We start from the raw sequence: 25,987 nt of genomic DNA, 5'->3' as shown, positions 1-25,987 counted from the left end.
GAAGATGGACAGCCCATTAGTTCATGCAATTCAATTTTCAGTTATTTGACTGATGGTAGATCTACAGGTAGGGGGTGTTTCCCTGCCTTGCTACTGAAGATTGATTTTAGTAGCACTGCATCGTGGGACCTTCTGCAGACAAAACATGCTCCCCCAGTGAACTGTGCCCCCTACCTAACTGACTCCCATTCATGTTCAGAAGGCACTATCTTTCTGTTCTTTATGCTGCAGAGTTCCCAAATCTACAGTTTTGCAGAAACAATATCTTGAGTAGACAGTCTATTTTATTTTGTAGTGTTTACGTTGAAAGTCCTTGCTGGTAATAGAAACCCATTTTTTAAAAAAATTATTGCTTGAAGAAGCATTAAAACATTTGTAAGTGCCTTGGTTTTAAGCAAATCTAATTTCTTGATGGTGAATTCAGACTGTTGGTATTAACAACAACAAGTAGCCAGAAGTATATACTTTCTAAGCAAAACAACTGTAATATGAAGCCAACAATGCACTTTTACTCTTTCTGACATTAAAAAGCTATTTATGCTACTGGCCATCACAACATCTTGAGGAGATATGGATAAGTTGTGAGTTGAAGGCATTTGGACAGGGACTGTTATGAGTCTGCAATTGTAGTAAAGCACCAAGTAAACATTAAGCATTAATCATAGGGACCATCTCTTCCATTCTGTGCTGATATGGCACCACAATGCCTTGTAGTTCCAATTCCTGCCAGAGTATTCACAATGACTGCAAGTTTGCTGTCTCGTTCAGTAGTCACACCAGTGTTATGCAACAGTCTTCTGGAGGGCATTAGAAGATCTACATCCCTTCTGCAGTTTTGGAGAGGATGAAAGGCTGAATTTTTTAGAAGGGCTTTTGGCTCATAGGATGAATAGTTTTTAACATTTGCTTTGAAGGGCAGCAGCTTTAACTCTTTACTGGTTATTTTCTTATGTTTTTACAATGTATTGTTTTTGTCATTGCCTTGCATCCCTGTGAAAGGCAAGTTTATAAATAAACGAATTAAGTGATGAAACCATATTACTTGGAGCAGGGGAATGTAAATGTGAAAAGATTTAAGTCTTAGGAATTGTTTGCTTCCTCTCCCCCCCCCCCCCCTTTAGCTGAGGTTCGGCTGGGCATGGGCCACTGCTTTGTAAAACTGAACAAACTGGAAAAAGCTCGCTTGGCATTCAGCAGAGCGCTGGAGCTCAATTCCAAATGTGTGGGAGCTTTAGTTGGATTGGCTGTTCTGGAACTCAATAACAAAGAGGTGGGTTTACTTTATTGACAGTCTAGTAAATGTTGTGATGTCACCCCATGGATCAGAAATGACCTGGTGCTTGCACAGGGGACTACCTTTAAGAAATAAAGTCTCTTACGCTGTCATGAAAATTAAATCAGTCAAAAATTTAGCCTGTTGAGCTACAACCTTTCGCTGTTTTGTGTTTTTACGAATGTATGTACAGTTTTCATTATTCTTGAGAATGTATGGCCCCTAAAAATGCTTCTTAAAATGGACCAAGGATAGTTAAGTGTATGGCCCATTGGCTGTATCCAAGTTACTAGTGATTTTTCTGTCTGGTGTACAATATGCCGCCTCCTCCCGCCACCCCCAGCTAGAATGGAGAGAGGCTTTGTAGGGCATATCTCACATAACTTGGTTTTTTTCTCCTGGAAAAAAACCTTCATTTAAGGAACAAAAGGCATATAAGTCAAGATCTTTCCCTTCTTTAGAGTCCTCTTGATAGAATGTTGTCTTTGTAGTTCTAGCCCCTCACCTGGAAGTCATTAATTTCCATGGCCTCAATGTGCGACACTTTCACTAACACTGTGCGCTGCCAGCCTAGATAGTATTCACAAGTCTCCTGTGATGCTTGGCTTCTGTACCCCTTAGAGTATTCACTGTAACTTCAAGCAGTATATTCTAATTCGTTCAGCGCATGAATGCTGCAGGATAAGATTTATTAATTTCATTTTTGAACATGCATTTAAAAGGCCTAAGAAAGGTCTTCACTGACTCTTGCACTTCTGTTCTTGGCTCTGTCAAGGTAAATTCCTTAGATGAGTTCTCACAGCTAGTTTTGTAAGGTTTTTATACTTAGTATTTATTGCATCCTTAATAACCTTTATTCCTAATCTCAGTCATTCCCAGGACATGCCTGTGATGCCGGCCTTTACTTCCCCTTTTTAACAATAGGGAACTAGGCTGAGACAGCGATCGATACCTGGTTGGCTGGAATGGGAATTTCAGTGGAGCTACTTCTTCATGAAACCACGTTATTTTTTAAAAAAATATTAGTTCTGGAAAGATTATAGTAACGAAACAATGATTGGATTCTATGAATTGCAGTATAAGTAAAAAATTAAAACCTTTATCCATGTTTCTCTCAGGCCGATTCCATCAAGAATGGTGTTCAGCTGCTCTCCAGAGCATACACAATTGATCCTAGTAACCCAATGGTGTTAAACCACTTGGCAAATCATTTCTTCTTCAAAAAGGTAAGACAACTGTCGAGTGTTTGAGTTATATCACTATCTGAATATGTTCAAATGTTTCTTAACAAATGGAGCTTTATATTGAGTGATTCTTAATAACATTGGTGGCAGTGCAAAGTGCACATGAATTTCAGGAGCATGTTCACCTTGAAGGTTGAGAAATACTAAACTTTTCTGGGTTTTTTTAAAAAAAATAAGCAGTCAAGGAGTGCTTGGATACTTAACTTATTCTTGTTATTAAAAACCCATTTACATTCTGGTCAGGATCTGTTTAGTCTTGCAGCAGTGGCTCTGTTTTTTTTGCAGAAACATTTTCTTCAGGCTAGTGTGTGTCATATTCATATGGACAAAGTAGTGTGTAAACCAGAACTTACAGTTACCACAGTCACTTCTTAATGTGAATGCAGGCAATCGTGCTTTATGTTTGTACACAAGATGCTTGGTACTGGAACCACATGTGCAAACCATTCCTTCAAACTATTCAGTTATTTTTTTCAAGAACTAATTGTTGCAGAGCATGATTTTGAAGGTTTATCATACGAAATCGCTTCTAACTTAACCATCTTTTTTATGCAGGATTATGGTAAAGTCCAGCACTTGGCCCTCCATGCTTTTCATAATACTGAGGTCGAAGCAATGCAGGCAGAGAGTTGCTACCAATTAGCCCGGTCTTTTCATGTTCAGGTATGGTGCTTTTTTTTTTTTGCTTTTTTTTTTACTGTAGGTATCTTTATTTTCAAAGTAAGTTTTCTTGTTCGTCATATATTCTAACTAAACCCTCTCCCTTTTAAACCAGGAAGATTACGATCAAGCTTTTCAGTACTACTATCAAGCCACCCAGTTTGCTTCTTCCTCTTTTGTGCTACCGTTTTTTGGACTGGGTCAAATGTACATTTACCGGGGAGACAAAGAGAATGCATCACAGTGCTTTGAAAAAGTTCTGAAAGCATACCCTAACAATTATGAGACGATGAAAATTCTTGGATCTCTCTATGCTGCTTCAGAAGATCAAGACAAACGAGATATTGCAAAGGTACAGTCTTTACAAGACAATTGTTTAGATTTGCATTGCTGACTCGTATTCAATATATGTTAGTGCTTGTCAAGGTTGACCCTCCCTTGGGGTCCTGCACCAGTGTAAGTGGTCCTTCCACTGGCATATCGCTGAGATACACCAGTGTAAAGGTCAGGTGGCTGCCTAAGCTCCCTCTCCCCCAGGATTGCACTATAAGTCAAGTTATATGTATCAGTGAATCATTAGATTTTATCATTGAAAGCTGTCTTTGTTGAGGAGGGAACATTGGAAACTTTCTACCACAGTTTTTGGTATGTCAGATTATGTACAAATGTCCTTATTCCTCAGGATGCTGGTTTTAAGACACTATATACTATTGAAAATCCCGGTGTTGGCGAATGTTTTGCCTGTTCTGAAATGCTCATCAGTTTCTGATCAAGATGTTTTAATGGCTTTAAATAGTGGTATTTAACGTTAGTACGTCAGAAAATTATTAGCTTTGTGCGACTGCCTCTAATCCCAGTCAGTTGTGCTCAATTCTGTTTTGTTGAAAAAAGTCTTTGGACTATTCCAACATACACTTCATGCATAAATAACAGTTCTGTTTTACAGGGTCATTTGAAGAAGGTCACAGAACAGTACCCAGATGATGTAGAAGCATGGATTGAGCTTGCACAGATCTTAGAGCAGACAGATATACAGGTAGAGAAAAGATGCATAAAGTACTTTCACTTTAAACTACATGATTACTAGAGTTGAACCTCTAACCACTCTCTTCCACATTCCTCTATAAATTTCTCAGGGTGCTCTCTCTGCTTATGGTACCGCAACACGAATCCTTCAGGAGAAAGTGCAAGCTGATGTCCCTCCTGAGATTCTGAACAATGTGGGTGCTCTCCACTTCAGGCTTGGAAATTTAGGGGAAGCAAAGGTAAGAAGCCTGCTACTGTGCAACTTGTGTACAATAATAACTTCTTGAACTGACACCAGTTTTGTAGTCTTAAAAATGTGTGCTTTTGTTCCCTTTTCCATTTTTTGCCTTTAGAAATACTTCCTGGCATCTCTGGATCGTGCTAAAGCAGAAGCTGAACATGATGAGCATTACTACAATGCTATATCAGTGACTACATCCTACAACCTTGCCAGGCTGTATGAAGCCATGTGTGAATTCCACGAAGCAGAAAAATTGTACAAGAACGTCTTAAGAGAACATCCTAATTATGTTGACTGTAAGAAACTTTGGTGCAGTTGCTTTTCAAACTGCCTGATTCTGTGGATACTTCTCCACAAGCACGTATTTGTTAGAAGAGAGTGTGTGTATTTTTTAAACATGTTTGTTCTTTTGTCTAGCATTCAATTTGTGTAAAGTGGTTTGGCTAAGCAGCATGTGGAGCTAAATTTCTCATGAAGTCACTTTTCCTTTAATTTTCTCTGCAGTTCATCCACCTAAGAGACTACTGAGATGTGACCTCTTTTGCTGGTATAGTCAAAACCATACCAGCGTAAGTGGCCATTGAATATATAACAAAGAGATGAATTAGCTTTACAAACTCCTGTAGATATAGTGAAGGCCCAGGTCAACTGGAAACATTAAGAAAAAAAAGCATCCCCCCCCCATTTTTTTCTGAGGACATGTTCAGTTTTTCCAACAGGAAAAAACCCCTGATATTTTGGAAGCTCTTTAAAATATTTTTAAGTGAGCGAAATGCTTTTTAAGGCAAGATTATATTCACTCAAGATGTGTGTTATGGCAAATTTTGTCTACAGTTAGGACGATATAATGTGCTTGATGATAATATATTTTAGAAGAGTTTGATGATTTCAAAGGCACACATTTTAACTATCCAAATACTGTTTCTGACCAGTCACAACATGGTTTTATTTACTACAAAATCTGTGTGTTCAATATGTTTGTTTTTTAAAAGCTAAATTAAATGTGCTAAGGCAGCATAGGATGCAGCCTCTTCTACAGATGAAAACTTTCTGGAAATTTTAAAGCCAAGGGGGGGGGGAGAATTGAAATTTTGGAAGAAATTGAAATATATGCAATACTTACTGTCCTGTCAAGCATAAACTAATATTACTGTGTTAACAACATAAAGTGCAACATATATAACATGTCAGCATATAATATTGCTGTATTTGACATATTTATGGAATTTAAAAGTTATGCCTTAGTTATATACAAAGTTGCAAATATACCCAATGTGTGTGTGTTAAGGGCTGTCGCTTCAGACTCATGGTGACCCTATGAATGAAAGTCCTCCAAAATGTCCTATCTTTGACAGTCTTGCTCAGATCTTGCAGATTGAGGGCTGTGGCTTCCTTTATTGAGTCAGTCCATCTCTTGTTGGGTCTTCCTCTTTTCCTGCTGCCCTCAACTTTTCCTAGCATGACTGTCTTTTCCAGTGACTCTTGTCGTCTCATGATGTGACCAAAATACGATAGCCTCAGTTTAGTCATTTTAGCTTCTAGGGTCAGTTCAGGCTTGATTTGATCTATAACCCACTGATTTGTTTTTTTGGCAGTCCACGGTATCCGTAACATTCTCCTCCAACACCACATTTCAAAGGAATCTATTTTCTTCCTATCAGCTTTCTTCACTGTCCAGCTTTCACACCCATACATTGTAATAGGAAATACGATGGCATGAATTAATCTAGTCTTGGTGGCCAGTGACACATCCTTATACTTCAGAATCTTTTCTAGCTCCTTCATGGCTGCCCTTCCTAATCTCAATCTCCTTCTGATTTCTTGGCTGCAGTCTCCCTTTTGGTTGATGGTGGAGCCAAGGAATAGAAAGTCTTCAACAATTTCAATTTCCTCATTGTCAACCTTACAGTTGTGTAATTCTCCTGTAGTCGTTACTTTTGTTTTCTCGATGTTCAGCTGTAGTCCTGTTTTGGCACTTTCTCTTTTAACTTTCAGCATTAGTCGTTCCAAATCTTCACTATTTTCTGCCAATAATGTAATGTCATCGGAATATCTCAAATTATTAATGTTCCTCCCTCCAATTTTCACTCCACCTTCATCTAAATCTAATCCAACTTTCCTAATTATATGTTCTGCGTATAGATTGAAGAGATAGGGAGATAAAATACATCCTTGTCTGACTCCTTTGCCAATTGGTAACCATTCCGTTTCTCCATATTCTGTTCTAACTGTGGCCTCTTGTCCAGAGTACAGGTTGCACATCCAAACGATCAGATGTAGAGGCACACCCATTTCCTTTAAAACTTGAGAGAAAACTGCAAGCTCATGCACCCTATACTGTCTTAGCCCATGAACCTTAATTTTTGCAATCTGGTTGGAGGGAGCTAAGTTCTCAATCAAACTTTCTGTTTTCCTCTGAGGTTTTGGTGCAGTTTCTGCTCCACCTCCTGATCTTCTTCCTCCTGGAAGGTAGGGTAACAAGCTACTTTTTTAACCCAATCTGTGGGTATATGTGTCACAGTGGTTTGAGAGAGAGATGAAAAGGCCAACCATAAGTCAGGTCAAAAAGACAACAGAAGGTATGCAATGACAGAAAAGCAATGAGAGTCCTGCATGCTCCCCTCATGAAGATCAGGTATCGTTCTAGGTGCAGAAATGCATTTTGGATTTTAGAGCTGTGTATGTCTGCAACATGCCCATCTTGTCTTTAAAAGCATTTCACTTATTCGAAAAGAGAGAATACTTCATAGGAGGGTTTTTTCAGTACTCTCCAAAATTTTCAATGTTCCTGTGGAAAAAATTGGGCGGGGGAGCCTGAGGGGAAAAAAGAAAACCCTTGTTTTCTCCTGTTTTTTTCCCCCTCCCCTGGCCTTCACATTTCTAGTCTCTTTTAGTACTGGCTATTTTCGTCATTTTGTGTTGGATCCAAATTAACTTTTCTGCTGGTGAAAGGCACTTCCATCCATGGAACAGAACTTTCCTTCCTTATTTCTCCTGCTAAAGGCCACTGATTTTCCTAAAATGCTGGGGGATAGGAAATAGCAAATTGGGGGTCTGCAGCAAGAAGCAGGAATTGGCAGAAATCACACCTCGCATTAGCAGAAAATGTAGTCAGGATCCCGCCATCTGCCTATAGAAAAGGAAGGTAGCTGTATTTTAAAATTTCACAAATATTCCAAGTACTGTAGTACAATTTTATGTGCTAAGTTATAAATGATGCATTTCATATTGTTAAAGCGTTAAAATAAGTGCAAGTTACAAAGGAAAGTAATTGGTGCATATATTTAATATTTTCCCATTTTTTCCTTCTGAAAAAAATGGGATGCTTCTCCCCCCATGTTTTCAGAATGTTTGAAACTTTGCATCTAACTAGGAAAATAGCAAATTTGATAAAACTCATCAAATGTTTGGTAATCTAAGCCTTACATCTGTAATCCATCTGTACCGCCTTTTTCACAAGGCATGTTGGGCAGAACAGTCCTTCTCTTGGATTTCAGTTAAATGTCATTGAAGGAGCTTTGATAGAACTGTCACTTAGCGTTGTATCATCCTGGAGCAGAAGTGAGCGTTTGCATTGTTCTCGAGTAAGTCAACAATGGCGTATTGGGGACTGGTGTAAATTTGGTCCCATCAAACGCTTTCCTTTTATTTTTCAGACCCCCAACGGCTTTATAAAAGGCAGTCCGTCAGTGGCGGTTCATTACACTTGCAGAGCTAACCCACTGTAGCCTGACATCCCTAATCAGTTCATGGCATTTGTGCAGTAGACATGCCTCATCCTGCAGCTAGTGGAATGCTAGTTTAATAAACTGGACCTTTAATTATTAGAATATTTGTGTGTGTGTGTGTATTCAGGCTATCTGCGTTTAGGAGCGATGGCACGAGACAAGGGAAACTTTTATGAAGCATCTGACTGGTTTAAAGAAGCCCTTCAAATCAATCAGGTTAGTAAGAATTTGTATGTGTTCCGTATTCAGTGTTGTTTGTCAGGTTCCTAAAGCTTTCTGTGGGGAATTTTCATATCTTTACATTGATGAGAATACTGAATAGAGATTAAAATGATATGATGTATCAGTCTTCACATTGTACGAGAAACGGCATGTTACTTTTCTGTGTGATCAATGGGAGGTACCTCGGAGGACACTTTTTGACAGCGGCTTGAGATTTCTGTTCAGAAGGAAGCTGTCAGAGTCTGCGCGACAGTATCTGAATATTCTGTAAACCTTTAAGAAAACTTTCAGTAGTAAACTAGTAGAAAGTTACGTTTAAAGTATTCTTGACTTTTTAAAATACCTTTTGAATTGTTTACCTTGGGGGCTGAGCAGAGTTGTGGTAAGACAGTTATAAATAAGTGCACATTCAACAGATCTAAACTACTGGGATGGTATCTGCTCTCTTTTAATGTGTTTTAGGATCACCCAGATGCTTGGTCATTGATTGGTAATCTTCATTTGGCTAAACAAGAGTGGGGCCCAGGACAGAAGAAATTTGAAAGAATATTGAAGCAGCCATCGACCCAGAATGACACATATTCTATGTTGGCTCTGGGTAATGTTTGGTTACAGACTTTGCACCAACCCACCAGAGACAGAGAGAAGGTAATTTATTTAATTTACTTCATTTGTAGCCTGTTTTTCTCATTCAGCCTCAAGGCGAATTACAGCTAACAACAGTGCAGAACATGTGAATACATACAGCCAGCAAGTACTCCATAGTAATTGTAAATCAGAAAAAGATTGAAACTGGGAAGAGCAGCCATGAAGGAGCTAGAAAAGATCCTTGAGTATAAGGATGTGTCGCTGGCAACCAAGATCAAGATAATTCATACCATGGTATTCCCATTACTATCTATAGGTGTGAAAGTAAGACAATGGAGAAAGCTGACAGGAAGAAAGTTGATTCATTTGAAACGTAGTGTTGGAAGAGAGTTTTATGGATACCATGGTCTGCTAAAAAGACAAATAAGTGATTTCTAGATCAAATCAAGCCTAAACTCTCCCTAGAAACTAAAATGACTAAACTTAGGCTATCACATTTTGGACACATTATGAGAAAACAAGAGTCACTAGAAAAGGCAATAATTCTAGGAAAAGTTGAAGGCATCAGGAAAAGAGGAAGACCCAATATAAGATGGACTGACTCAATAAAGGAAAGCCACAGCCCTCAGTTTGCAAGACCTGAGCAGGGCAGTTAATGATACAACATTTGTGTGTGTGTGTGTGTAAAGTACTGCCAAGTCGCAGCCGACTTATGGCAACCCCTTTTGGGGTTTTCATGGCAAGAGACTAACAGGTGGTTTGTCAGTGCCTTCCTCTGCACAGCAACCCTGGTATTCCTTGGTGGTCTCCCATCCAAATACTAACCAGGGCTGACCCTGCTTAGCTTCTGAGATCTGACGAGATCAGGCTATCCTGGGCCATTTAGGTTAGGGCGATACAACATTTTGGAGATCATTAATTCATATGGTTGCCATAGATCAGAAGCAACATGATGGTATAGTGGTCAAGAGTGGTGTACTCTGATCTGAAGAACCAGGTTTGATTCCCCACTCCGACACATGAAGCCTGCTGGGTGACCTTGGGCTAGTCATAGTTCCGAACTCTCTCAGCCCCACCTACCTCACAAGGTGGCTGTTGTGGGGAGAGGAAGGGAAGGAGATTGTAAGCCGGTTTGATTTTCCTAAAGTGGTAGAGAAAGTCAGCATATAAAAACCAACTCTTCTTCTACTACTTAACATGCACCATTGTAAATGCCATGTATGTTCACATTGTGTTTCTGTGGTCTCTTCAGCAATTATTGGCTAAATTCTTAAGTTGTAAATGTCCATTTTTCAAAATAATTTTTATAGGAAAAGCGCCATCAGGACCGTGCACTAGCCATCTACAAACAAGTACTCAGGAATGATCCCAAGAATTTGTACGCTGCTAATGGCATAGGTGACTATAGGATCTGAATTTTCTTCTAGATACTGCTGTTTGGGTGGCAGTGTATACATCTGAAACTTTCCCCTCTGGCTTCTCTTTTTTAGGAGCTGTACTGGCACACAAAGGATATTTCCGTGAGGCTCGTGATGTTTTTGCCCAAGTGAGGGAAGCAACCGCAGACATCAGTGATGTGTGGCTCAACCTTGCGCACATTTATGTGGAACAGAAGCAGTACATCAGTGCTGTACAGATGGTAATCCTTAAAAACGGCAGCTTGAAAACATGTCTTATTAAACCCAAATCCAAAGTAAAGTTGCCAAAGCAATGACGATTTTCTTGAAGAAAGGTTTTCTAAACTTTGTCAATATGATAGCAGATTATTAAGTACTATTGGGAGGAAATAGCAAGGCTTTATTGTTCAATGTAGCTGTTTCTAAGATTTTTCTTTTCAGGAGAGGGTTAACTATTCCCCCCTCCCCCAGAACAGCTGTGAAGTGTCTTATTTCCATACTATTTTGCTTCATAATGCTAATAAGGAACAGCCTGAACTACAAATGTGGGGTAGCAAATGGAAGTACTCTATAATAAAATAGTTGATGGAAGGAGGTTAAGAGAACACTTAAAAAGAAAAGCTATAATGAACTTATGTGGACTTTTATACTGCCTTACAGGGTTTCAGGGGACCTACAGGAACACTGCTAGGTTCAGTGTAGGATTCTGAAGTGGGAGAAAAATATTGGCAGAACCCCCCCCCATATGTCAATCATATCTTTACAGTGGCGGACCTAATATGTTGGATACAAGCCATTAGAGTTTTATTTTTAGTGTGTTCAAAGGAAATATCCTTCCATTAACTTGTTCTTGTTTTCCCTTAGCCTTTCCTCTCATTGATACATACTACCGCAGTCATTAATAAGGACTATATGGCAAGAGCAGCTAGGACAAAGAAAATATGTCAAAGGAAGCCTGGTATCCATGACACAGTGGGTTGGATCCTGAGGATCCATTCTGCTAATGCCGGCACTTCCCTCTTGCACAAGGAGCCTTCCTCTTTGGCAAGATCTTCTCGTAATGGGAAGGTTCTTGTGCTGGTGAAAAGTGCCACCATTAGCGGAATGAATCCTCCAGCCTATTAAATGGCCTGGGATTGGGCATCTTCCTTTGGTGGCTCAAGGGATGCATCAGAGGCATCAGTGCAAGCCTTAAATAGAAATTGACCAAAGTCCAACGTATTGTTAACACTGCCCTTCTAAAAAAATGCACATAATGTTATGCTACTGATATTTATGTCCCTTGAAAGAAATATGAAATACTTCAGTAATTACTATGGAGTTTTCCTTTTAGTGTTTACAGTGGTATATACAAAATGTAGGTAGATATTTGCCAAATTAAAAAACAACACTGGTGGTTTAAATTGTAGTCCTAAAACAGATGGTACGAGAAGAGATGGATGTTATTTTTTCACTGTTCAAAGAGTAAAGAACAAATGAACAAGGGTCTATGAAATTATTAGCATCAGTGGGATTTTTCAAAAAGCAGACGAAGGATAATCCAGTATAACTTTTGCAGACAGAAATAGGAAGGTGTTATCCCAAACATGGGAGTTTGCCACTTAACAATTTTGGAGCATGCAAACAAGAAGCTTTTTGTAGGGAATAGGATTCTGAAAGCAGTGGGAGGCTCAATTAATTGTAGATGTATTTTCAGACCTGTACACTTTTTGTCTCAAATGTTGTATGACTTGTTTTAAAGTATTGCCAAATTGAGTTAAAGTATAGAACATCTATTATTAGCATTTTAATGTTTCTTTTTTAATCAAGTATGCCAGGTTTGTATTGGATGGAAGGTAGATAGGTTGGTCTTATTTGATTTAGGAATGTAACAAACAATGTCCTATCTTTGGATAGTCTAGAACTGTGGGTTTGAAACTGTGTTCCTGGGAGTGCTGATGTTAGAGCTTATTGGGTGGGGGCTTAATGAGAAGATCAGCAGTGGTAGTAGACAAGTGTGCCCGAAGGACAACTTGCCCACCACTTTCCCTGCCATGGGCTACTGCAAGAAGGCATGCTGCAGATCATATTGCCAGTTTGTACATGGCGACCGTGAGGGCCTGGGCAGCGTACTATGTGACATTAGTGTGCCCTCTAAAATACATCCCAACTTCACAGAAGTTATTTAGAAGGCTAATTAATAATGTACAGAAGGTTCCCTGAAAGTAGTAAGTTTGAAAACTATTGGTCTAGAACTTCAGCATTCTGAATCTTATATAAGTCAGTAATCAAAATTGTTACTATTTAATCTGTTTTACGATACTTTTTTCCTGCAATTAGTTGGAGTGTCCTTTTCCATCACTCATTAACGACAGGGCTTAATTGCTGATTTCAAGGATCCCAGATCTAATGGAATATATTTTCTTCTGTCCTCAAACTTTTTGTCCTGATTTTTTTTTTATTTCAAAGGTTTGTATCTCTGAACCTAAAGGCACAGTACTCTGCATACCAGTGAACGATGTGTTTGGTGTGGAAGATCTAGGAATTTCAAATTGCCCAAAATGACTGTGGCTCCTTGGCAGGCATAAGTAAACACTAACCGTGCTTGCTGTAAATAACACTATAAAGTTCCAATGCTGCAAATGCCAAATAATTGAGGTTCCCATTGTAATGATCTTAACAGTTGCAGAGTTCCGAGGACACTTCAGCACATCAGATAGCTGGGGTGCTACTACAGCGTGTGCAGCAACAACTATCTGAGCTGAATTGACTAGACATATTATTAGTGTTGAGAACTACTGTTTGACTTCACTGTTCACATTTAATTAAACTGGATGCCGTGATTAATCATTGAATCATCGCATAGGAATTTAGTCTTGTCATTTGGCTACATTTCCTTGTAGTATGAAAACTGCCTCCGAAAATTCTTTAAGCACCAGAACACGGAGGTGCTGTTGTATTTGGCCCGAGCTCTCTTCAAATGCGGCAAATTACAAGAATGCAAGCAAACATTGCTGAAGGTAAACCCCCCTATATATATATATATTATTATTATTATTTTTACGCTGGATGTGATATGATATCACTTGTGCACATCTTTCATTGCTGGCTGACACCTGTTTTAAAAATTAGTCTTTTTGTTTCCTCAGGCTAGACATGTGGCACCCAGTGACACAGTCCTTATGTTCAATGTGGCCCTGGTGCTTCAGAGGCTAGCTACCTCCGTGCTGAAAGATGAAAAAAGTAACCTGAAGGAGGTCCTGAATGCTGTCAAAGAACTCGAGCTGGCTCACCGGTGAGTAGCTGTACCACAGTGATGTCGACAAACACTGCTTTTAAACCATGTTTGAAGCAGTCAATCACATAGTGGACTGGGACAGTAACTCTTAACAAGGTTTGCCGAAGTCGCTTCTGTCAAGGGGATGCATGAAATGGAGGACAAAGCGGCAATGAAAAATCTCCCCCTCCTCCCCAAGTCAATGTTGAATAGTACTTACAGGAAGCTGGGAGCTGGGAGGATTTAACACTTCCTCCAGTTGATGTCACTGTTGAGAGTGGTGTATGGTAAAGCAGCTGAGCTGGTCAGACTTAGCAAAGCTCCAGTTGTGGAAATTCCCGGCAGAGCTAGGAGCAGGCATTCAAAATCACATTTTCTTGTACTAGCCTTCAAAGTTTATTGTATTTCTTAGCACACAGGAGAGCCATTTTTAGAAAGTAAGCCATCTGGAACCCAGGAACAAACTGCTTTAAGACAGTGTCTATATTGCTTCTGCAATGTCTATATTGCTTCTTCTGTTTTGACTTACTGTCTCATTGGATATGCAGCCTTCTCATAGCGTTACTGCTCTTTTTTGTAACATTCATGGGTGGGAACCTGATTACCTGTGCCAAATCTCTGCCTCCTCTCCCAGTAGTTTCAGTTGCCTGAGATTTCCATTGAACGGTTGTTCAACAGGTTCTGCAAGACTTTCCCTCAGCCACCGCATCAGTCCTCCACACAAAGAGTACTCTTGCCATCCAGATCCCTTAAAATCAGTGGACTTTCACGGTGAAGTTCATTATAATAATCACGCTGCAAAACATGTTGGATGGGAGCTGAAAAGAGCACTCTCTTTCTGTCGATCTATCTATCAGAAAGATAAAAAGGTCATAGTATAAAATTAGAAATTTGAATGTTTACTTTTAGTGGATTGCAGTGACCTGGACATTGTTTTAAGGTTGGAATGCACCTAAAATATTCTCATCTTTATTTTCCATTCAGATATTTCAGCTACCTAAGTAAAGTAGGAGATAAAATGAGGTTTGACTTGGCCCTTGCTGCAACTGAAGCCAGGTAAAAGCAATTCACTTGTAATCTGTTTAATCAACTGTTAGAGGATTGGCTTAATTTAGATAAATAAGCACAGTAGCATGACATACACTGTGAGATTTGGGTTTCTTTGGACAGAATATCAGTACAGAGTACACTGTGGCAACCCAATCTTGAAGGTGGGGGGCAGTTCTGCAGCAGACGTGGCTGATCCTCCAAGGCTTCCCTGCCACAGCGGAGGTGTAAAAAGACTTTAAAATATATAAATAGAGGAAATGAGGAGAATCCCCCATTGCGTCCAATGGGGCTGCCCCACCGAAAAAGGTGGCGCTGCCCTGCTGCCACTCGAGGGGGTGTTCCTGGGTCAAAAGGGCTGTGGAAGCTGCCTAAAGGCAGGTCCACCCCCAGAAACGTCCCACCCACTAGCACAGGCTTTCCCTTCTGGGAAAGCCCTGCCTGTGGGGGCTGGTGCATTCGGGGGGCTGTGTTTTTGCCCCTGCACAGGCGTAGGTGCCACCTTATTCTGTGGTAAGGTGGCATCTATGCCAGCACGGGGTCACGCCAGCTCCTAAGGAGCTTTTACCTCCCCCTTTAGAAATGGGCTCTCAGTTATCACCTGACTCCATGCTTTGGAGGTTGTGTCTCTGTGTATAACAGTTTGGGTCCAACATATTCCCAAGCAGACTGCAAGGGTAGCTCTTTGCTGTCTGTCTGTCTTGATCAGAGATGGTAGTTAACTTGTACATTCATACGAGTTGCTTACTAGTTTTCCAGAAATGTGGTGAGCTGTGTTTCCTTTAAGCATGTTCTTTAACAAAGAAATGTGCTCTTGTTTATTGGATATAACTTCTTAAAGGCCTAGTCAATTCCCCACATCTGATTTAGTTGTTGACAAACAAATGTCACCTTTAAACTGCTCTCACTACTGAACGTTTTTATTCAGGCTGATTGTGTAAAACTTAATTTGACAAATCTGAACAAACTTAATAGTTCTGGAAAAAAATGTGTGGAGCGATGCATGCAGACTTGTCTGGCTTCCTACTGCCCAAGAAATCACTGCCATATTTAAAAAGTGACCAAACACTTTAGCAGAGGAAACCACTTGAAAAAAACAAAAGAATGGAGTCCTGGCGGTATGCACATTTCCCCCTGACGTGCTTATTAAAAACTTGAATATCAGCCACTAAATGATGTGTAGGTTCTTGCAGCCTTCCAACTATATACCCTGCTCCTTTTATTGAGGGGGTTTACGTCTTGGCCAGTCATTTGGAATCACTTTTAAACATTTTGTTTCTTTCTGTAATTCTAACTCAACATTATATAGGCAGTGTTCAGATCTGCTGAGCCAAGCTCAATATCACGTCGCTCGGGCACGCAAGCAGGATGAAGAAGAACGGGAGCTACGAGCGAAACAAGAGCAAGAGAAAGAACTGCTGCGCCAGAAGTTGCTCAAAGAACAGGTTTGTATTCCTTTCGCTGCTATGCCAGGGCTGGGTTGCTGACACGTCACTCCTAGCACTGGGCGCCAGGCTGCAGTATTGCACTTAGAGACGTGGACCTACATGCATGGATCTGGGAGCAACGGTCCAGTTTCGAGGTTTTAATTGCTTTGGAAAGGTGCAATTTTTACACCACAGCTCTTGCTATCTGGTCGGACCAGAACCAACGGGTTGAAATTAAGTCAAAAGAGTTTCCCTCTAGACATTAGGAAGAATTTTCTAACAGTGAGAGCGGTTCCTCAGTGGAACAGGTTTCCTCGGGAGGTGGTAAGCGCTCCTTCCCTGGAGGTTTTTAAGCTGAGGCTAGATGGCCATCTGTCAGCAATGCTGATTCTATGACCTTAGGCAGTTCATTAGAGGGAGGGGATCTTGGCCATCTTCTGGGCATGGAGTAGAGGGTCACTGGGTGTGTGTGGGAGGTAGTTGTGAAATTCCTGCATTGTGCAGGGGGTTGGACTAGAGGACCCTGGTGGTCCCTTCCAACTCTATGATTCTATGATCTGTCCAGCAACACCTGGCTTTATTGGGTCTTTGTTGACATGTTCATTGAAATTAAGAGAAGAGCCCATTGCACAGAGCATTCCGTTCAAAGGCAGTTAATGTACGAACAGATCTTTGCATCGTGAAGAATCCCCTCTGGATTTTCAACAGTGATCCGTTTTTAAGAAAAACAGGCTGGTGTTTATTTTAGTGAATTTTTATCTCTCCCTTGTTTGAAGGTGCTCAGGGTAGCGTACACCATCCTCCATTTTTATCCTTCTAGCAATCCTATGAGGTCAGTTAGGCTGAGAGACTGACTGGCCTCTTGTCACCAGTACATTTCATGGATTTGCACATGGGATTTGAACATGGATCCTCTCCAGTTCTAGTCCAACACTCTGACTGTTACACCACACGGTGTTTGATGTATCCTGCTAAATTTGTACGTTTTTAAAATAAATGTTTATTTTCAAAACAACACCAAAAACATCAGACACAAAATATATAACAGTCAGTACACACTACACACAATACAAACAACTGTACATTGACTAAATTAAACAATAAACTCCTACTCCTGAAAAAATAAAAAAAATCAATCCATATTTTTTTTTATTCATACCCTACATGACTATTATTTCTGTCGCTATATGTGGTGGTGCAGTGGTGTAGTGGTTAAGAGAAGTGGTTTAGAGCGGTGGAGTCTGATCTGGAGAACCGGGTTTGATTCTCCACTCCTCCGCATGAGCGACGGAGGCTAATCTGGTGAACCGGGTTGGTTTCCCCACTCGTACACACCAAGCCAGCTGGGAGACCTTGGGCTAGTCACTCTCTCTCAGCCCCACCTACCTCACAGGGTGCCTGTTGTGGGGAGGGGAAGGGAAGGTGATTGTAAGCCAGTTTGATTCTTCCTTAATTGGCAGAGAAAGTCGGCATATAAAAACTAACTCTTTTTCTTAAGCAATGATGTCTAGTTTATTCAAATAGAACAAGGGGGGAAAAAGACTCTTCATGTTACATATATGCTAACTAGCTTATATTATTCTTAACAGTTTAATCTGCATGGCAACTGTAACTGCTCAATTTGAAATTCTTAATCTGTAATATACGATTTATAATATATGATGCATATATTAAATTTGTAATTTTGAATATCTGCATCCAGTACCAGAAACAGAAGTATACTAGTAAAGTTGCTCTTACTCTTCCAGGAAGAAAAACGCCTCAGAGAAATAGAAGAACAAAAGAAACTTTTAGAGCAGAGAGCACAGTATGTGGAGAAGACCAAGAATATTTTGATGTTCACTGGAGAAGTTGAAGGATCAAAAGAGAAGAAACGGAGCGGTGGAGCTGGCAGGGTACAGAATAAAGTTGTTTGGACTTTATTGTTTCCCCAAGTTGTTTCCCCAAATTGTTCAAATGTGATATCAGGCTTTATTTAGTGATGAAGTAATGGTGTTCTACCGTGTTGGACAAGAATACACTAACAGTGCATTCCTGAGGAAAGTTACTCCAGTCTAAGCCCATTGAAATGAATGGGCTTAGACTGGAGGAACTCTCCTTAGGAATGCACTGTAAGCAACATAAAACCTAATGATAATCAGTATCAGTTTTAGGCACTGAAGGGACAGATCTATAAAATCCGTTTTATCAGATGAATATTTCCTATGTTTTCTTCTCACAGATTGATCTGCTGCTATCACTATTTCAATCAGGTTTTCCAGTTTTTTAACTCAACATCGCTATTCTCTTCTTTGTGTGTTCTGATATGTTTGCTTTTATTGTTATGCCTTCTGCCTGTCGCTCAGAATATGCATATTTCAGTTGTTTTACTCAGAATCTTTTGTCTGGCTTTTTTAAAAAAGTCTTCATCTAACTGTGTAGGTTGGGGGACCATTTCCGCACTTACTACCAGCTCTGAAGTAGGGTGGGCAGGTACCCACCGCACAGTTGAACTGACACCGCTGCCCAGATGCCGCAGCCTGCGAAGGGGACGGCTGCTACTGGAGCAGCAGGCATGGCAGCAGTACCAGCAAAATAGCGTGCCCCCTTTAAGGAGCTGCACCTGGAAGTCAGGCCACCTGCCTGCTGGGCGATGGACCCGAGGGATGGCCAGGAGAGCTGCTCAGTTGGCAAAATAGTCACACTAACCCATTCAAGCTCTTGTGGGGCTCTTCTCCCCCTCGCAAGAGCATTCTGGGCTTGTGAGGTTTCAGGGCCTCCTTTAAACGCAAGGCCAAGGAGGGTGGGCCTGAGCTGCCTTTTTGGAGAGGTCAGGAGAGGGGGGGAGAGAGAGAGGACATCTAGCTTCTAAAGCAAGTCCTTTGTAATATTTTAGTCAACAAATGATGATCGGAGTGTGGGTTTTGGTTTTGTGACAGCGTTCCAAAAAAGCAGGGGAATTTGACGAATTTGTCAACGATGACAGTGACGACGATATGCCGGTTTCCAGAAAGAAAAAAAGGCGGAAAGGCAGCGGCAGCGAACAAGAGGGTGAGGAAGAGGAAGGAGAAAAGAAAAAGAAGAAGAGGAGAAGGTCAGTATGTTTTGTGACGGGAAAGCCCCTTTGGCCGGGATTCAAAAGATTACAGAAGGAGCTGCCAGGAGTGCAGTGGGGCTTCTGAGCACTCCTGTCATTGTAAGTGTGAAATGTAATGGGAGTCTTGGTGTGTGTTCATGGAACACTTCTGGCACATTACTATCTTAGTTCATTTGCGTACACCTACAAAAATACTTGAAACCTAAGTCATGGTATTTGATACATCGTACCTGACATAATTGTGTTTGACATATGATTTGGTGTCTACTTTGGCCTGTAAACAAGTCTATGTTCCTCGACTATTCAGAGCATAAGGATCCTTTCCTGAGTTTTGGGAATGATACATCAGGCAGTGGTTTATAGTGCGTACTCATTGTGTTTGCTAATGTTGGTGTGGAAGCCTTTGTTAAGATACATTTTAACAAACTAGGCTACTGAGAGCCAGTGTGGTGTAGTGGTTAAGAACAGTGGTTTGGAGCAGTGGACTCTAATCTGGAGAACTGGGTTTGATTCCCCACTCCTCCACATGAGCGGCAGACGCTAATCTGGTGAACCGGGTAGGTTTCCCCAATCCTACACATGAAGCCAGCTGGGTGACCTTGGGCTAGTCACAGCTCTCAGCCCCACCTACCTTACAGGGTGACTGTTGTGGGGAGGGGAAGGGAAGGTGATTGTAAGCCGGTTTGATTCTCCCTTAAATGGTAGAGAAAGTCGGCATATAAAAACCAACTCTTTTGCTTCTGAGTAGCTTAAATCTTGTGTTCCTGCTGTGGCATGAGCCAAGCCACATGGCACTTGGCTTACCGCAAAAAATAATATTAAATCATAATTACTTCTACTTTTTAATGGATCTAGCTGCTTCATCTCAAGGACTATTGAAGAAATTTCTTGTATGCAAGAAACATTATTTCTTGTTGCCTAACATAGGATTGAACAAAACATTTTGTTTGCAGAGATTTGAATAGAATGCTGTAATTATAGGACTCTGTGTTTTCCCCCAGACCTCAAAAGGCAGATGATGGTAGTGACGATGATGAAAATGATACTGCACCCAGGCCTAAAAAACGTCGCCCAGCCAAAACAGAGAAGAGAAGAATTGTAAGTATTTTGATGATGATGATTTCATTTTTTAAAAATTTCACTTCTTAGTTTAGGCAACAGACTTGGACCAAAGGCAGTGAGCTTAGTTGTACTATGAAGTATAGGGTTGGATCCTACCACTTTCTGCTGATCAAGACATGCTGTACAAGCTAGAAAAATGTGTAGGCAGCAGTGGACAAAATGGTATCCAACCCCACAGTTCACTGAAATTTCATCCCCCCCTTTTTCTAACTTCTGTGGTGTCCAAAGCAGCAAGTGTTTCAAATGTAGTGATTTTGGATAACTTCTCTGTGTGTTTCACTCTGCTGCCATCTAACAGAACAGGTTGATTGCCTAAAATGAATGTAAAGTCCTCTAGGTGCTAGTGTTCACCACTTCTCAGTGAAAGATTATATAACCGTAAATTTCACAAAAGAGCTGGAAATTCAATTTTCTTTACTACTTCAATAGTACTGTTTCCCCCCCCTTTACAGTCTAAGCCAGAACGCCTGCCTCCTTCAATGAAGGGAAAAATCAAGTCTAAAGCCATAATTTCATCAAGTGACGACTCATCTGATGAAGATAAACTCAAAATTGCTGACGATGGGTATGGATAATTTGTTTACCTTGAAATTTACTCTCCCTCATCTGTTACCTGCACAGAAAATGTAAACCTCTTCATGGATACAAAAAACGTAGAATTATGATCTATACGTTTGATCTCCTTCAGTTTCTTCAATATGAACACATGTTATTGAAGCCCTACCCCGAACGATAGAAATCTTGTTCAAATATGCCTCTAGAACCTCAGATTTCAGTACATCTGCAAGTGAAAGCACAGGAGCTTTTTTAAAATGAAAGCTGAGGTTTGCAGGAAACCGACATCTTCCTCCAGTACCACATTCTGTGCATTTTTATCAACGCTGCAGAATTGTGTTTTGTATTATGACACTGAGAATCGGTATTCAGAGTTTTTGCAAATTGAAGTAAACTCTGTTTTCGTTGAAGGCAGCAGGGAAAGAGAAAGACCCAACCTGAGATTGGGAAGGCTTTAAGAGGGGAGTGGACATATTAATGGAGGAAAAGGGTATTCATGGGTATTAGTTAAAATGGATACTAGTCATGCTGCATACCTATTCTCTCTAGTATCAGAGGAGCAGGCCTATTATATTGGGTGCTGTGGAACATAGGCAGGATGGTGCTGCTGCAGTCGTCTTGTTTGTGGGCTTCCTAGAGGCACCTGGTTGGCCACTGTGTGAACAGACTACTGGATTTGATGGGCCTTGGTCTGATCCAGCAGGGCCTTTCTTATGTTCTTATGAGATGGATTGACTCAATAAAAGAAGCCACAGCCCTCAGTTTGCAAGACCTGTTAATGACAGGCTGTTAATGATAGGATGTTTGGAAGGTCATTACTTCATAGGGTTGTTATAAGTTGGAAGTGACTTGACGGCACTTAACACACGTGCATTTGTATGGATAATGGCATTTTGTGGGTCTTCTGTACCATGCATTGCTCCTTGCCCCCTCTGCATGATGAACAAAAATAGCTGAGTAAATTGTGCTAAGCATTAAGAAACACTGGGTTTGACTACATATGAAAACAATTTTTGACCTAGTTAGTACTACTTCAGAGTTTTTTATTTTTGGAATACACGCCACTTTGATTATAATGGTACATGGGATATTTTCATTACTGTATTTTCTCTCTGACAGAAATGTTAGGAACAGCAATAGCGATTCAGAGGATGCTGAACAGCCGCATAACAAACGCGTTATGTCGGAAAGCGATTCAGACAACAGCAACAAGTCCGGCAGCGTGGGGGGCAGTCCCAGACGATCCAGTGCCCGCCCTTCTGATGAAGACTCGGACAGCGATGGGTCAGCACGGAAGAGGAGGCGATCGGATTCGGAGCAGTCCGACAACGAGTCTGTGCAGTCCGCATGAAGCCCATCTGTACAGTCTGGGCGAAGCCCCTCCGGTGGCTCTGAGAACGAATCTCGCCCAGCTTCTCGCAGTGCTGATTCTGACAGAGATTCAGATAGAGTGTCCGATAACGAGGGTTCAGGTAACGAGTCCGAGCCAGAGGCATCCAACAATGAAGGGTCCGAACGAGGCTCATACGGTGGATCAGATGACAGCGATTAGGTTTCAGTTGCAGCCTGTATTTTATAAACTGCTTTGTAAATATATTTTGGTTTTGAGATAAATTTGTGGGTAGATGAGGATGTCCATCTTTTATATCTGAAAACTGTGATTACGAAGATGCAAAACTATGTTTTGGGGGAAATGTAAAAAAAAAGTGAAACCTTCACTATGGTTTTTTTTCTACTGAACTGTACACTTGCTAGATCTTAGTATTCCTCTTAGCACATGCTGTGTACTTAAGTTCTGTTTTAGCTGAAGATCAGGTGTACTTTAGAGCAAGTTTGTACTGGCAGGGCATACATAAGATCTGAGGGCCCAGTTGTGCTTGCTTAAGGCCCACTGAAATCGCATTTAATTATATGTAGCTGATTCAAAGGTCATGTTGTCTTGCCTTGCCTGATCAAAAGTGTGTTGTACTTTTTTTAAAAAAAACATGGAAGTAGGAAAAGTGGTAGAACTCAAGGGATTTTTCAAATGGTATAAATAATATTTGGGTTTATAAAGCTGTCACTGGCTTTTTAGTTCTTGTAAATGTATATTTTTATGTTCTTTTAAAGTACATTCATGCTGTAGCAGAAAGAAAGCTACAGGAACATTTCAGATTTCTGAGTTGGCACGTGAGAAAATTTAGAAAACTAGAGTTCTTGGGAATGAAAAGCTCTGCCTGTGGCATCTAATAAAAGCTGTTATTACCATCTGGCATGTTCTGTTTTTACTACAGCTTTTTGTTTGGTAAGAGATCATATACAGGTAATCTTGGGTTGCTGGATTTACAACGTGGTATCTGTATGAGCCCACAGGGTGTCTGAATTTCTAATTTCTTAGTAGCCTAAGGGCTTTGAAAACCTTTCTTTAGGGTGCACTTCCATTTGCAAGAGCCAGGAGCAACAATGTCCGTGTGAAACCTACTTTTTGTCCACTGTGTTATGAATCTCTGTATTTTGGCACGTAATGTTTGGTCAGAATAAAATCCACCAGCAGCCTTTGGGTACTGAATCCTGAGCTGCCTCACATCGAGGATCGTTCATCTGTCGCAAACAGTGTAAGAAGAGAATGTGTGTGTTAGAATTTCACTTCTCACATGTTCATTAGAATTTCACCCCCCCTTTTAAGGAGCCAGGGTGGTGTACTTGTGTCTCACATCAACCCTGTGATGCAGATGAGTTTGAGAGTTGTGATTTCATTACGTTCACAGGGTGACATTGGGCCAGAGGGGGCATTTGAAGCAGAGTTTCCATTTCCTGGTTAGCCACTAACCACTATGCAGGTTGCCCCTGCTGAATTAAGAAATCATTGTGACAGGCTGTAAAACATTTCCGTTTGTTCCTGTAGTTCTCATGCTTATTTTTTTTAAAAATGTAATGAATTCAGACTACATACTTCATGAAACATCTTTCATTTTCACTCAAAGTGAGTAGCACTAGGATAGTATTTCAGCCATAATATTTTGGTCAATTTGTTAATTTCAAGATAGAAATGCATGGTATATTTTAAATCCCTTTATTTATTGGAAGGAACAATATATTTCCCATTAAGATGTCTTGAGTTGCAAATAGAATTTTCCATGATTGTTGTAGTGGTGCAAAATGCCTTCCTCTAATCACAAATGACCAATTTAGCCTGCCTTAAAAAAAATGTCCAGTAGAATTGCATGTTCTATTATCTTTTCCAGATGATTATATATGTCTTTACTCAAAAGGATGTGTCCTTAGAACCACCTATGTTGTACCAAGAGAACCTAAAGAGTGTGTGGTCTTACTGACACATGAAATTCTGTATGTGTGGTAAGAATTTTCCTACCTGTATATTCAATATCTCATAACTCTGCAGAGAAATAGCAGCTAGCAGAGCAACATTTGTGTGGGAAAGCTGAGCCTTTCTGTTTTTCAGATGTCCAGTTCAACTTGTGATACGTGAAATGGTTTTCCAGTCCAGCAACATCAAGTTAGAAACAGGAATGTGCTTTCAGTAAATGAGTCAAGCCAAGAGAAGTGTGTAAATACTAAAAGGCGGTTGTGATACCATCATCTTACTCCCTGCCTTGCTGAACCAGAACTACTTGCTAGCTTCCCCTGCCATGGTTACCAGTTCGGGCATACTTCATCTAGAGAGGGGTGTGCCTTCTGTAGGGCCAAATCAGAGAAGCCAAGGTGGTAAGGCTTCACTGTTTGAAGGGAAGGAAGAGTTACATGTCACCTTATTGGTTGTACCAAACCCTTGGGAGGGTTTTCCAAGCCGTCTGCAAGGGAGGTCTTTGAAAGCTCCAGGATCCCATTTAGGGCTGGCAAGACCTGTTTCCAAGCTGTTAATTCTCGCACTGGACCTATTCCTGGATCAGTCTCAGACCCCTCCATAACGTTTCCCTGTACATAAAAAGCAGACATGTTTTTTTTTGGGGGGGGGGGCAACTAGATGACATGCTGATCTATGATCAGCTCTCTAGCAATCTTCAAAAGTAGCCACAGGATCCCATACTTTGAACTGGAGCTGGCCAAGAAAGGATTTCCACCTTCCCTCTGCACGGTTTCCCTGAAAGTAATGTCCCACACTGTGGCTATTAGCCTCTGTATCCTTTTCATTACCAAGGCTAATTGGTATAGCTTATGCATTGGCTCTTTGAGCACCTGATGGTTAAAATATCACCGCAATTTGTTCCCGCCTCCCAGACCAGTAATAAGCCTTGGTTTGGTAGGGAGTACCATAATGCACTTTGAGAAGTCCGCAAAGGTTCATAGAGGCAGGGCAGCCTTTACAATTCACCTGCTGCCACTGCTTTGGAAAATAGGTTCCTCTAGCAATCCACTCAACCCACTCACCATTATGAGCTCCCAGACCTCTCACTGAACCTTCCTAGGTGTCTCTGGTACAGGCTGAATGGGTCCCCAAGAAAGGAAGAACACCCCAGCAGGGCCCCTTCGCAGCAAGGCTAAATATAATTTTGCAGGGTCTGGAGCCCAGTAAGACCCTCCCTTTCCCGTCCATAACCAGCCTTCAAGGTGCAAAAATATCACATCTGTGTAGATATTTATTTGGCACTCTATGGCTGTTCAGCCAGTAAGTCCTAAAGCTTTAGTTGATTATCAATTAAACCAATAAGAATGTACAGCCCAAGTTCCTACTAGTTAAACTGTCTGGCCCCACAGAATAAACCTTCATTAGCCTGTTAGTGTTCCTGATCTGAAGCTTCTCTTTCTGCTTCTTTCACTCAGGGCTCCAATAACATGTTAATAATTGATGTCAGATGAGACTTTTTTTCCCCACACACTAGTGTGCCAGTCTTCGTTGTCTCCCCAGTGTTCAGTAGAAGGTGTGTTTTCACTGGGTAAGCAAAAGGTATTATCTATCCAGCTGGAAATTCTGGAACTACTAGATAGAGTTCTTAGCATTAGTTCATAGCATATAATGGTAGATATATTTTCAGGAACACGTCTCAGATATGGCACAAAAGACTTTATCAAAGAGGGACCTGCAAAGGACCAATACAGCAGCAAAACCATCTCTGTCGGAGAATAGAGCAGCTGGCCAAGGCATTCCCGCTGTCAACAACAGCATTGCTTCTGGAGCAACACTCTT

At 40.9% G+C, this 25,987-nt stretch overlaps 1 protein-coding gene across 1 annotated transcript in view; it reads left to right on the top strand.

Moving 5' to 3' along the window:
- CTR9 (CTR9 homolog, Paf1/RNA polymerase II complex component) overlaps nucleotides 1–22,572 on the top strand; it is a 29,532-nt gene extending 6,960 nt beyond the window's left edge. The window contains 20 exon segments of the mRNA XM_056851372.1: nucleotides 1,122–1,270; nucleotides 2,392–2,499; nucleotides 3,073–3,180; nucleotides 3,293–3,529; nucleotides 4,124–4,213; nucleotides 4,314–4,442; nucleotides 4,557–4,740; nucleotides 8,300–8,388; nucleotides 8,857–9,042; nucleotides 10,293–10,380; nucleotides 10,473–10,621; nucleotides 13,262–13,378; nucleotides 13,508–13,653; nucleotides 14,620–14,691; nucleotides 15,992–16,127; nucleotides 17,858–18,004; nucleotides 19,028–19,182; nucleotides 20,187–20,283; nucleotides 20,760–20,872; nucleotides 21,982–22,572. Of these exon segments, the coding sequence (XP_056707350.1) occupies nucleotides 1,122–1,270; nucleotides 2,392–2,499; nucleotides 3,073–3,180; nucleotides 3,293–3,529; nucleotides 4,124–4,213; nucleotides 4,314–4,442; nucleotides 4,557–4,740; nucleotides 8,300–8,388; nucleotides 8,857–9,042; nucleotides 10,293–10,380; nucleotides 10,473–10,621; nucleotides 13,262–13,378; nucleotides 13,508–13,653; nucleotides 14,620–14,691; nucleotides 15,992–16,127; nucleotides 17,858–18,004; nucleotides 19,028–19,182; nucleotides 20,187–20,283; nucleotides 20,760–20,872; nucleotides 21,982–22,414 (2,933 nt within the window). The 3' untranslated portion in view covers nucleotides 22,415–22,572.
- The last annotated feature ends 3,415 nt before the right edge of the window (nucleotides 22,573–25,987 follow it).

The sequence above is a fragment of the Euleptes europaea genome, chromosome 6, assembly GCF_029931775.1.
Source record: "Euleptes europaea isolate rEulEur1 chromosome 6, rEulEur1.hap1, whole genome shotgun sequence".
NCBI classification, from domain to species: domain Eukaryota; kingdom Metazoa; phylum Chordata; class Lepidosauria; order Squamata; family Sphaerodactylidae; genus Euleptes; species Euleptes europaea.
Note: the sequence above shows the minus strand (reverse complement) of the source record. Positions and strands in the feature narration are given on the sequence as shown.